The 10,920-nt window shown below is 34.7% G+C and overlaps 1 protein-coding gene across 1 annotated transcript; it reads right to left on the bottom strand.

The window, feature by feature from the left end:
- Positions 1-9,372: 9,372 nt before the first annotated feature.
- On the bottom strand, positions 9,373-10,267 carry LOC115950751 (RING-H2 finger protein ATL78-like). The gene has a single exon (XM_031067988.1). It carries the CDS (start codon positions 10,221-10,223, stop codon positions 9,543-9,545), a length of 681 nt encoding a protein of 226 aa, XP_030923848.1. The 5' UTR covers positions 10,224-10,267; the 3' UTR covers positions 9,373-9,542.
- Between the last annotated feature and the right edge of the window lie 653 nt (positions 10,268-10,920).

The raw sequence follows: 10,920 nt of genomic DNA, 5'->3' as shown, positions 1-10,920 counted from the left end.
AATCCCAAATATGCTTAGTAAAATGTTTGATGTCACACACCCACACAACATACACTTTAAATAATACTCAAATCAAATCTAGGGGTTATAAAACAAATTTGAACTTTCAATACTCACTAAGAGCATTCACATCAATTCATGCAAAAATTCATGTTTATTTTAGCATAAGAACTTATTTTTTTTATTTTATATACTATTTTTCAAAATACCCAACATCAAATTATTTATTTTCCACTATATTTTATTAAAATATTATTTTAAAAAAAATTGTTTCTCTAGTGTAAATATAAATTTACGTGGTTATTATAGCAAATTTGTAAATTTACACAATTATACATGAATTGATGTAGATCATTTTTAGTCAAAATTGTGTAAATTTTACAATTTTTTTTATTATACAGGAACTAATATTAATACATCTGAACAATATTCGGGCTTTTTTTTGAAGAAATTTTTGATTAAAAAAAATAAAAATTTGAGGCAGCCTCGCCCGAGTTTCTTTCTTCCGAATGAAGAGTGGGGGCGCAGGGGGCATTCTAAATTTCTGATCCCACCCAACTCTTTCCGCCCACTAACCATTTACGGCATCTCTGATTTATTGTGAGCAACCCAAGAAAACACATACATTATTATTATTAGCGACAACACCTCCTTCTCCCACTTTTCATTATACATTCATCAGAGGTATCGTCATATCACTGTCTCTATCACATTCTCATTACTTTTAATTTTATAATTCTACTTACATTTCTTAAAAAATATCAATTTTGAAAACAACCAAACATAATTTAACCATACCCTTTTGCAGTTGCTAACACATTTTTTCCCCCATCGAATCTTAAATACACAAAATAAGCATAAGTTTTTATTTATTTATTTATTTATTTTTTATACAAAATAGAAATTCTACTTTAACTTAATCTAAGACCTCGTTTGGAAGAAGGAAATGAAATGGAAATGAATGAAAAGAATTATTTTAGAATATTCTTTCATTCCCTTGTTTGAGAGTTTAGGGGTACGTTTGATACATTGAATGAGGATTATAACATGAATTGTAATCTTTATTATTAGTAATAAAGTGTGTTGTAATGTAATAACTAAACATATTCATTAGTTTGGTTGTGAGTTATAACATTAGAATGAAACTTAACATTTATTTTAGGAAATATCTTACTCATACAATTATATCTCCTTAAAAATTGTTATTTTTAAATTTAAGAGAGACATATGTTATTTTTTATGATTTTTTATTTTTATAATTGTTAGATGTATATGGAAAGTTTGTTTATTTGAAAATATATTAAGTTTTGAAATTATTGTTGTAGGGGCAAAGGTCCAAAGGCTCAAAATCATACAATGGGCCTTGGGCCCCATACCGGATGGTCAACCATGTCCGAGGAGAGGATGTGGATGCCAAAAGGGGCCCCAATCTAGTTCTCGTAGGCCTGAAGTCATTTAAAGGGCAGTCCGAGGAGAAATGTCTCCTCGGACGTGACGAGTATGGCTCAACATGCACTCTATCTACTAAAAGGACCCACCCCAACGAACACTCGTAACAAGGGCAAGTCCTATAGACCCGTGGCAAAGAAGGAATCGAAAGATGCCCAAGGAGAGGCTGCAACTGTCACATTAAATGTGTTGCAACTACTTTTCTTGCCGCATTAATGTGGAGAAAACCTGTGAACAGTACTGCCTTGGCTACCACAACTCACAGAAAGATGGAAGGGGTGTCTAATGGGACAAGCACTTAAGTGGAAGTCCAGATAATCAACAAGTGTAAAGCCACGATGGCTTCAAGGAGGCTATATAAGAAAGGGAGTCCTCATGAGGAAGGGCACGCGAGAAAAGCAAAAGGAACAAAAAAGAACTGGAAAACTTAAAGTAAGAACTAGCAAATATCTATCTCATCTCCTCGGACTGAGAATATATGGACATTAGCAGGATCTTCTTGTGTCCAAGTGTTGTGTAGCCCAAACTTAGCCTCTATCTACTTCGCTAAGGCCCGGTTCTATAACCCACTCTTTACAAATTCATTGTTTCAAGGCCCCTTGGACCAAGACCCCATACTTGTTGGGCTTGGGCCCCAAATTGAGACCCTACAATTGTACTTACTAAAGAATAGCTAATACAACCTTTTAAAGATGAATAATTATTCCTCATTTTAAAGAATAGCTATTCATAAGGAATGACTACTCATTTTAATAAAAACATAACCAAACTAAGGAATAACTAAACCATATGAATAACTATTACATTACAACGCTTATTACAGTCTACCAAACATGCCCTAAGTGAGAGGGAATGGAATGGGTAGGAGGGAACACTTATTTCTCTTTATTCCCTTAAAATTTCAAATTTTCATTTCCCCGAAATTGGAAGGAATGGGAGGGGTCTAATAGTAATATTGTCATAAAATGATTCCATTTCATTCCCTCCTTGTTGCTCCCAAACAAGATTACTTACATTTCATGTATTTTCATTTATTTATTTTAAAACATCCAATCAAAATTACTTAATTCCATTCTATTCAATTCTTTTCTATTCCTTTCCCTTAAATACATTCCATTCCATTCATTTTCATTCCCTTATGATCATTTCATTTTATTCCCTTATGAACTCTCAAACGGAGCCTAAATGTATATGCGTATGAAACTTTCTCCTAGAGACTTGAACTCGGCTTTTGCCCCCCACACGCCACAAACATTTATATTTGTAGATTGACCGTTGCACCAAAGGTGTGCGGTGGTAAAATAAGCATAAGTTTGTTTCTAGGATCTGTTTGGATTGAACTTATTTTGTTGAAATTGAAAACTGAAAACTGAAAACACTGTAGCAAAATAATTTTTAAATGTGTGAATAGTGCTATGAGACCCATTTTTAATGAAAAAGTTGATAAAAAATGAAGTTTGTGGGACCTGTGAACAGTACATAAGAGCACTGTTCACAGAAGACCGGTCAACCATTGTAGGCTGAACCAAAAAAAAAAAAAAAAAAAAAAGAGAAAACGCAACATTAGAAACGCAGACTTGAGATAATCCGAATCCAAACTCTCTCCTAATATACACTTGTCTAGTTTGATTGAAGACTGGTATAAGTATTGCTTTCATTTGAAGTCTATGCTTCTTCTATGTACTGTACAGTAGTCATTAGGATTTAAGTTATCTATACAATAACCGAAACTTTGTGTTTGATTATCACAATCAAAGTCTTATTTCTGGTTGTATGATTTTGTTAAATTGTAAATCATAATTAGCCCATCATATTTCGATTTACTTTGTTTTCTTCAGTTTCATGCTACTGCTACTGTAATGCATACTGTTTTGCTGCACTATCATAGACTTGAATTGTTGTTTAATTTATTAGAGGCATGTGTTAAGATTGAGGAAGATCTTATGCGATCAAGTGGGACGCAATCACTGTAAGTATCAGTATTCTGATAATTGATTAGTTGGTCTTATGTTGACAACTGCGATAATCGTCCTTTGTCAATTCTACTATGGCACCATACTTATGTGGGATGCACAATATGGGTGGGAAACACAATCCCAAAGAAATAAAGTAAAAATTTTTTGAGGAGGGATTGTTGCTCTTCTTTTCCTAATATTTTTAAAGGCACACTTCTTTCCTAATTTTAGTTTCTAAAATTTTGCAACCGTATGATTCTACTTGGGTGTTTCACTCCGAAGATTATTCTAAGGTTGGCATTTTGTTGGGAATGATAGTCAATGTTGTTCAAAACTTGTTGATGAATTTATAGTTTAACATAATGCAATCATTCACCTGTATGGCTAAACTTGTTGACAATGGTTGCTCAAGATTTCAAAGGTTGACATTTTGTTGTGAATGACAATTAGTATTGTTCAGAATAGTTGATTAATATAGATTTACATAATGGAACCCCAAGAGGAAGCACAATAGGCTTGGAAACGCACCTCTTCAAACTGAGGTTGCTAATTCAAATCTCTCATTCCCCCTTCCCTTTGGACCGAAATCTCTGAAACCCACTTATCAAAAACTGGAAAAAAGAAAAGTTTTTCATCATGCAATCCTTCACTTGTGTGACTAAACTATTGACAATGTACACGGATTAATCCCATACAACTTTCTTGAATTCCCTTTATGCGCTTCTTATAGGTCATGGCACTACTGAAGGTATACTAATTGCTTACTTGTTGCTGCTTTGAAGCTCTTCTTGTTATCTTTTTCTTTCTCCCCCACCCCCGGGGCATTTTTTTTTTTACCATTCTTTCTTTTTTGGCTCCCTTAGATGACACTTGCTGAAGAAGCTGTAGTTGATTAGTCTTTATTTACAACAATTGTGCCCTTACCATTTTCTGTAAACTCTGATTTTGTACCCACATCGAGGCAATTAGTAGAACTGAAGTGGCAAGTGTTGTTCCAAATTCGTAGTATCCTGATCAACCTCTAGTTAATGTTTCCGACTAGATTGGTATGATCTGTAGTGCATAGTTATCTTGAATTTTTAATAAGCTGTCATGAACAATTGTAACTTTCAGTATCAAACAAAAAATTACATATTCTAGGGTTGGCATTGTTGTATGATGAAAAGAAAAAAATGCACTAACTAAGAATATTCTGGAATTTTGGTAGCATTAATTTTTAAACGATAGAATAAAAGAGAGAATTGTCAGCTTTTCACCTTCCATAGACATTCCCATTCCTTTTATACTAGAGGGCTTGCATTGAGTATGTGGTGTGTGTTGTCTGGTCATATCTTTTAGCACATATAGGGTACACTATAAGTGGAAGAATTAGATCACTACTTCTAGAGATGTGAGAGTTTGAATAATTGTGAAAACTCATCCATAAAGTATTTTGTCATTTCAATTAGAAAATAGTGTAGCCAGCACATCATGGAATCTCTAGGCAATTGTCCCTTCTAAGTGGTGGTGTAGCCTAGGTAAAAGTTTGCATTTTCACCTTTGTTAATCTTCACTTCTATTATATATTTTTATATGAATTCCTCTTGCAAAGTGCAATAGACTCAAAGAAGAGCAAAACTAGAGGCAAAAGAAATAAGGAATTATGTTTTATTTTTTATGTGGGGCCACCTTTATATGATTTAATTGATGTTATCATATTGAGTCTTACTTGAAGGTTTATTTCTTGAGTATTTTGTTGGTTTCCTTTTATTCATGTATAAGTTTTACAATATCAAGTGTAAATTGGTCTTTTACTGTTGCTGGAATGGGCCGTGCTAGTAGCCTATGGAAGTCTATTATTACTATTAGTTTAATCTTATGGGCTTTGTTGTGTCATTGACCTTTTATGGCCTTTGGTTTAGCCTGTAATTCAAAATGTTTTTATGTTGGGACTCTTAAACAGTAGCCTATAATATTCTTCAGAGATCAAAATATTATTTTTATAATAATAATAATAATAATAATAATTATTATTATTATACAGCCACTACCACTACTAGTAGTCTACTACTATTGTTGTTACTATTATCTTCTGCTGATGCCATAGCCATTGCTAGTTCTCTGTCTTCTCTCTTTCTTCTTCTCCTTTCCTTTAGATTATTTGATTTGAAAGTATCTGCACACTGTAGTATGATAACAATTGTTACCTAAACTTCCCCAAGCACTGTCAAACCAATCTACAGCAATCCTATCACTGCTCTTTGCAAACCAGCCAGTATTAATTGTCATGAGGCCATTCTGCATTTATTTTATATGCAAATTTAGTGTACTGTATCACCAGCTCCTGTTTTGCAATAAGAAATTGCAGTGTAAGGAGAAAGATACCATATTTCTATTTATGGTAAAGCACTTAATTTAGCGGCTTTACTTCACTTGGAACTAATAAAATTCTTGCTCAGCCAAAAAGAAGTGCGGAACTTGCTCAGAGTAAAAATTTGTGTCAACTGTCAAGCTGAGTACTAAATTGTTGAAGACTGTTCTTGAGTCAAGCAGTTGCCTGTTCAAATTTCACCTTATGGTGCTGATTTTTTGCCATGCTAATGTAGTTGGTTTGATTTAGAGCTCTGTCTGTGCTGTACTCACTGAATATGAATTATGAAAAGAAACTTAAATTTTACATGATTAAAACTTGGGATTAACCATGAACAGTAGGTTCCATGCCATATTGGTGAAGATGCTTTGAGCAGCATGAAGTCTATGAATAACACTGGGGATAAAGCTACCTACCAATCATCTCTCTGACCCTGCAAAAAGTGGAAACTTTGTTCACTGGGTATGACCTTTTCTTATGGGGCCTGGAAGAAAATTTTCAAATTGTTTCAAGTCATTTCTTTCTGATTGGTAAGTTACAAATGCACCTTGTGGTTCTTGAACCCACAACCTTAAGCTTCACCTTGTTCCTGTTGAAGGAGGAAGTTCTATTTGAGCTAGAGCTCATTGGCCTCTGTTGAGTCATTTCTTGCTGGGTAGATGCTACAGGTCAACTATTTATATTGCCCGTTGTTAGGTGTGATGTTCTTGATAAGGATCATCAACTTAAGATTAAATATTCTAGATACTCAAAAAACTAACAAGAGCATTTAAAGTATTACATGAACAGGATCCTGGTCAAAATTATATATCAATATGCCAAACCCATACCCTTTATAAGTGGAAAAACTTTATGCAAATATTTGTTAATTATAGTAACACCATTCATTTTTCTTGTTCTTGGCCAGATGTTTATTTTCTTCTTCTGTGGTTGCTTGAGTGCATGCGATTAACTGCCCCAATGGAGGTAACGATCTGAATATAAGTTAGGGGATTGGCTTGGTTCTAACCATGATTGGTTGAGTTTAAGTATAATTTTTTAGTCTATTCACATTCATGACTTATTAAATAGTAAATATGATGATCTGACTTGAAAGATAAAAAATGGAACATGGTGCCGTGTTTATCTATGATTAGACATGTTTCTTCTACCTTTATTTGAAGTTCATTATGTGCCCAAATATTAGTTCTTTTCTATATCAATGTTGTGTGTGTAATTTTAACTTGTGTTTAACTCTCTCCATTGAGAGAGAGAGAGAGATTGGATCATACACATGCAGTAGTGTCTATTAACTTTCATAGTGTAGCCTCTTTGGCCAGTGGAATATATTATGAAATATTTAGTGCCATGGATCTTTTTCCAGTAGCATGCTTTGTTTTATTAATGATATTTTTATACCTTTATTCCTTTCCACCCAGTTTTGGGTCCCTCGGAGGTCAATTATATCTATGGAATTCATATCAAGAGTTTCATTTCCAGAGGCATTCTTAAAAGAAAGTGCTTTGCTGTACCTATGATTTTTCTTCTTCATTCTAATTTTTGTACCTCAAACTCACATCCCTGCTAATGGTGGATTTAAGCTCAATACTTAGGTTTGCCATGAAGATTAAATGGAATTTCTCCCTTTCCGTCTCTGCACTCACACCCCATCCTTAAACAAAAAGAAATACAGGAAGAAAATAAGCATGATACATGCAGGGAGATAATAATCATGAAAATTAAGATACTTACATCTCCTTGGTACTCTCCCCTGTAATCTTATGCGTAGGATGCCAAGAGCCTTATAACTCAACTAACACCTCTAGATGTTTTCAACAGAGACGTATAGGGTTCAAATCCCCTCTCCACCATTGTAATTATCGAATTATCAAAAAAAAAAAAAAAACTTATGCATAGCCTAGTTGCACCTAAGCTTGCCAGACTCAAGCCCTTGGTGCATTGAAGCAGCTGTACTCTGCTGCCCACTTTAAAATTGAACCTGTTATTTGATTCTTAGGTAATGCTCCAATTTGGCACATAAGCTAAGAAGTTTTTTTTGATAATATAGATCTTGGAACATTACGTTTTTCGGTATAACTTTTCTGGCTTCTCTTGTTGGGTACTTTTAAAGTTGATTGTGCATGCATGTAAAATGTGTATGGAGATAAGTTACTAATATAATGCTTTTATTTTATAACCTTTGGCAGAGAAGACAAAGAGAGGGAAAAAAGTGGGGAATCTTTACAATAATCATTCCAATGTTGAATAGTAAGATCATGGACTAAACCTCTTTGTTTTATTTTTCTCTTTCTTCTTAACCTCCCACCCCACCCCCCCCCCAAAAAAAAAAAAACACCACCACCAACACAATAGGTGTTTTTCCCCCTTGTGTGCCTCCTTCTGGTTGTTGCATAGACAAAAAGTATATCAGTAAATATGATAAAAGTATCTGAATGCTTACAATAATCGCATATTTTATTTTGCTAATTTCCTGGCTGAAAATGTTTGTGCAGCTGTCCCAATTTGTGTTACTTTGGCCAACCCCCTTACAGATTGTCAATTTTCTGTTTTCTAATATTGTGGGTTTCAAATTGTGTAATAGTAAAAAAGGTCACTGTGCAAAATTACTTCAGCTCTCTCTCTCTTCTGCCAATTCTTTTTTGCATTTCCTGCGTCCATATTCACCACTTATTCAAATTGTTTGATGTAACTAGGAAAATGGACATTTTAGTAAAAAGAAATGAGGGTGTATAGAATTTATGCAATCTTCCTAAATTACAGTTATCACAAATGATTGATATTGTCACACCATTTGTCAGTGCTAACCTATCATTGTTCCACATGTGACCTTATTATGCTACAATTATGACACAGTAACATGAGCCTAGCAAATAAAAATATTGCAGCTGGCCAAATGCAACTAGTCAGTGCTCGCTATGAAACACTTCACATGAGTACTATGATACAAAATCCTCCTAGTAAGTACATTCTCATTTGATTTGAAAGTACATAGTGGTTTCACCCTCAGCTACCATTCTATTTATGCTCTATTGACTGGATGATCAACATCTCTTTCAATGTATTTCTATCTTGTTTCCAATATATAGGAAAATTTGGATTTTTCCTGGAACTTTTTCCATTGTGTTTGCAGGAAATTTGATATGAGCACATTTCCTTTTCACACCACTTTGAACTTTGAGACTATATGGCTGCATGTGTAGGCTCTATCCTCATAATTGCTTGAAATAGCATTATTCTAGACTTGTCTTGTAGGGAATTAAATTATTGCCTTGAAGATGATCCGAAGAAAAAAAAATGTTGAAAGGATTTTGTCATCCTGGGATATCCAAACACGTCCTTGACAAATACTATTCTAAGGTTATATTATTGTATAATTGCAATGCCCTTGACCATATGGTATATACCATTATTAGTGTTTTCTACTTTCAATAAAAAAATTAAAAGACTCTGAGGTCTGTAAGTGATTTGCCTTCTCAGAATTCTATGGTTAGCTACTTGTTGGACTTGCTCCTAGCTTTATTGACTTTGCTGGGCTAATGACGGAACCTATTCATGTTCGTGGTTCATTTATTTATCCCTGAACAACGAATGTAATTTTGATTTTAATATTAGTGTTCATACATTTGGGAAGAAAAATGAAACAAGTCACAAATTCATTCTATACAAATTTACAATTAGCACTGCACTTCTTGCGGTTGGGTTTGTGACCTTAAAAGGCCTTTTAGCTTTAGTGCTAACTGTAAGGCACAAGGCTAAACTACATCTACCATATCATACAAAGTATATACCTACGGAAGTCCCCTATAATTACATATCAAACCTTCCGGTTCCAGTGGTGCTATGCTTACAGTGCTTTCATGCACTGGTGGAGGTGGTTCTGATGAGCTAGCCTGGCTGCAGCCGACGATCTTTTGGCAGGTCTCAATCAGGCAGTGCCTACATTTTGGGCATGATGAGTGTGAACTTAGCCACTTATCGATGCACCGGACATGGAATCCATGGTGGCACTTTGGTAGAAGGCGAACACGATCACCGGCTGTGAAATCTGATAGGCATATCACACACTCGGTGTCCAATCCTGGCAGGTTCAGCTCAGCTGAGTAACTAACTGTTGGGAAAGTCTTGAGGGCCTTTTTCTTGACCCCAGTATTGGCTGTCCTAGCTGAGTCGTCTCCACTTGAATCAGAAGCTACTAACCTTGAGCAACTTAAGGCACACCTAATGATAGAATTTAAGCCAAGGGAGCAAATCAAGGCACATAAAAGAACTGAGAGGACCATGACAACATTTGTATCAAAGCTATTGTCAACAGTGTTGCTTCCTGATAACTCAGGGCTATGTCCAGGGACTGGAGGAGATGCTGTAGCTGGTGCTTGGTAAAGAGGGTTGTGATAGAGCAGTCTCCTTGAATAGAAATCTCCCAAAAAGTCTTGGAAGAGCTGAGTAGGTGTGAGTTTAGAATCAGACATGTTTGTAGTGTGTATCTTTTGACTCTTGAGTTGAGATCTTGAGTTAAGAAAGCGCTTCTTGAAGGTGGGCTGCAGAGGGGATTTATATATAGGAAAAGATTTTTTTTTAAAAAGGGTTTAAACTTTTATTTTTATTTTTTGAGTTATTGGTATATTTAAAATTAGTATGTAATTTAAAGTGACAATAGGATTTTATTTTTTATCGAATATGCAGATATAGATCTTTATCCTTGTGGATTCTACACTAAACCTTTTATAGTTTAATGGACCTTCTAATCAAAATAGGCCCATCTCATTTTTTGAGTGGCATAAAGTGATATGTGGAATTCGCCTTTCATGAATTATATCTCTAAATGCCGCACGGGACCCACTGGCTCAATAATTGGGCCCAATGAGTTTCAATGATGACATGGAAATATGTTTTACAAATTGATATGAGTGGGATTTTGCATATTTGTCAAGAGAAGAACTACATTTTTTTTTCCTCTCTTCTCTTGGATTTTTGTTTAAGCAATTGTTTAGTTTAGTCATTAGAGTGACATATAGGCCGAAATGTATTATTGAGTCAGACTAGGCTCAAGTCATGATACTCTATTGATCACTATGAGAGTGTTCAACAAGAATTGAATTAATCATATATTGCAATCACAAAGTTTAACCATGTAGTAGTACTCATCACCATAAAAGCCTTTTCCAA

Source organism: Quercus lobata, chromosome 6, assembly GCF_001633185.2.
Source record: "Quercus lobata isolate SW786 chromosome 6, ValleyOak3.0 Primary Assembly, whole genome shotgun sequence".
NCBI lineage: Eukaryota > Viridiplantae > Streptophyta > Magnoliopsida > Fagales > Fagaceae > Quercus > Quercus lobata.
This window is presented reverse-complemented; position numbering and strand designations above follow the sequence as displayed.

Excerpts from the sequence above, each read along its gene's own strand:
- LOC115950751 (XM_031067988.1), bottom strand. The coding sequence starts at position 10,223 with ATGTCTGATTCTAAACTCACACCTACTCAGCTCTTCCAAGACTTTTTG.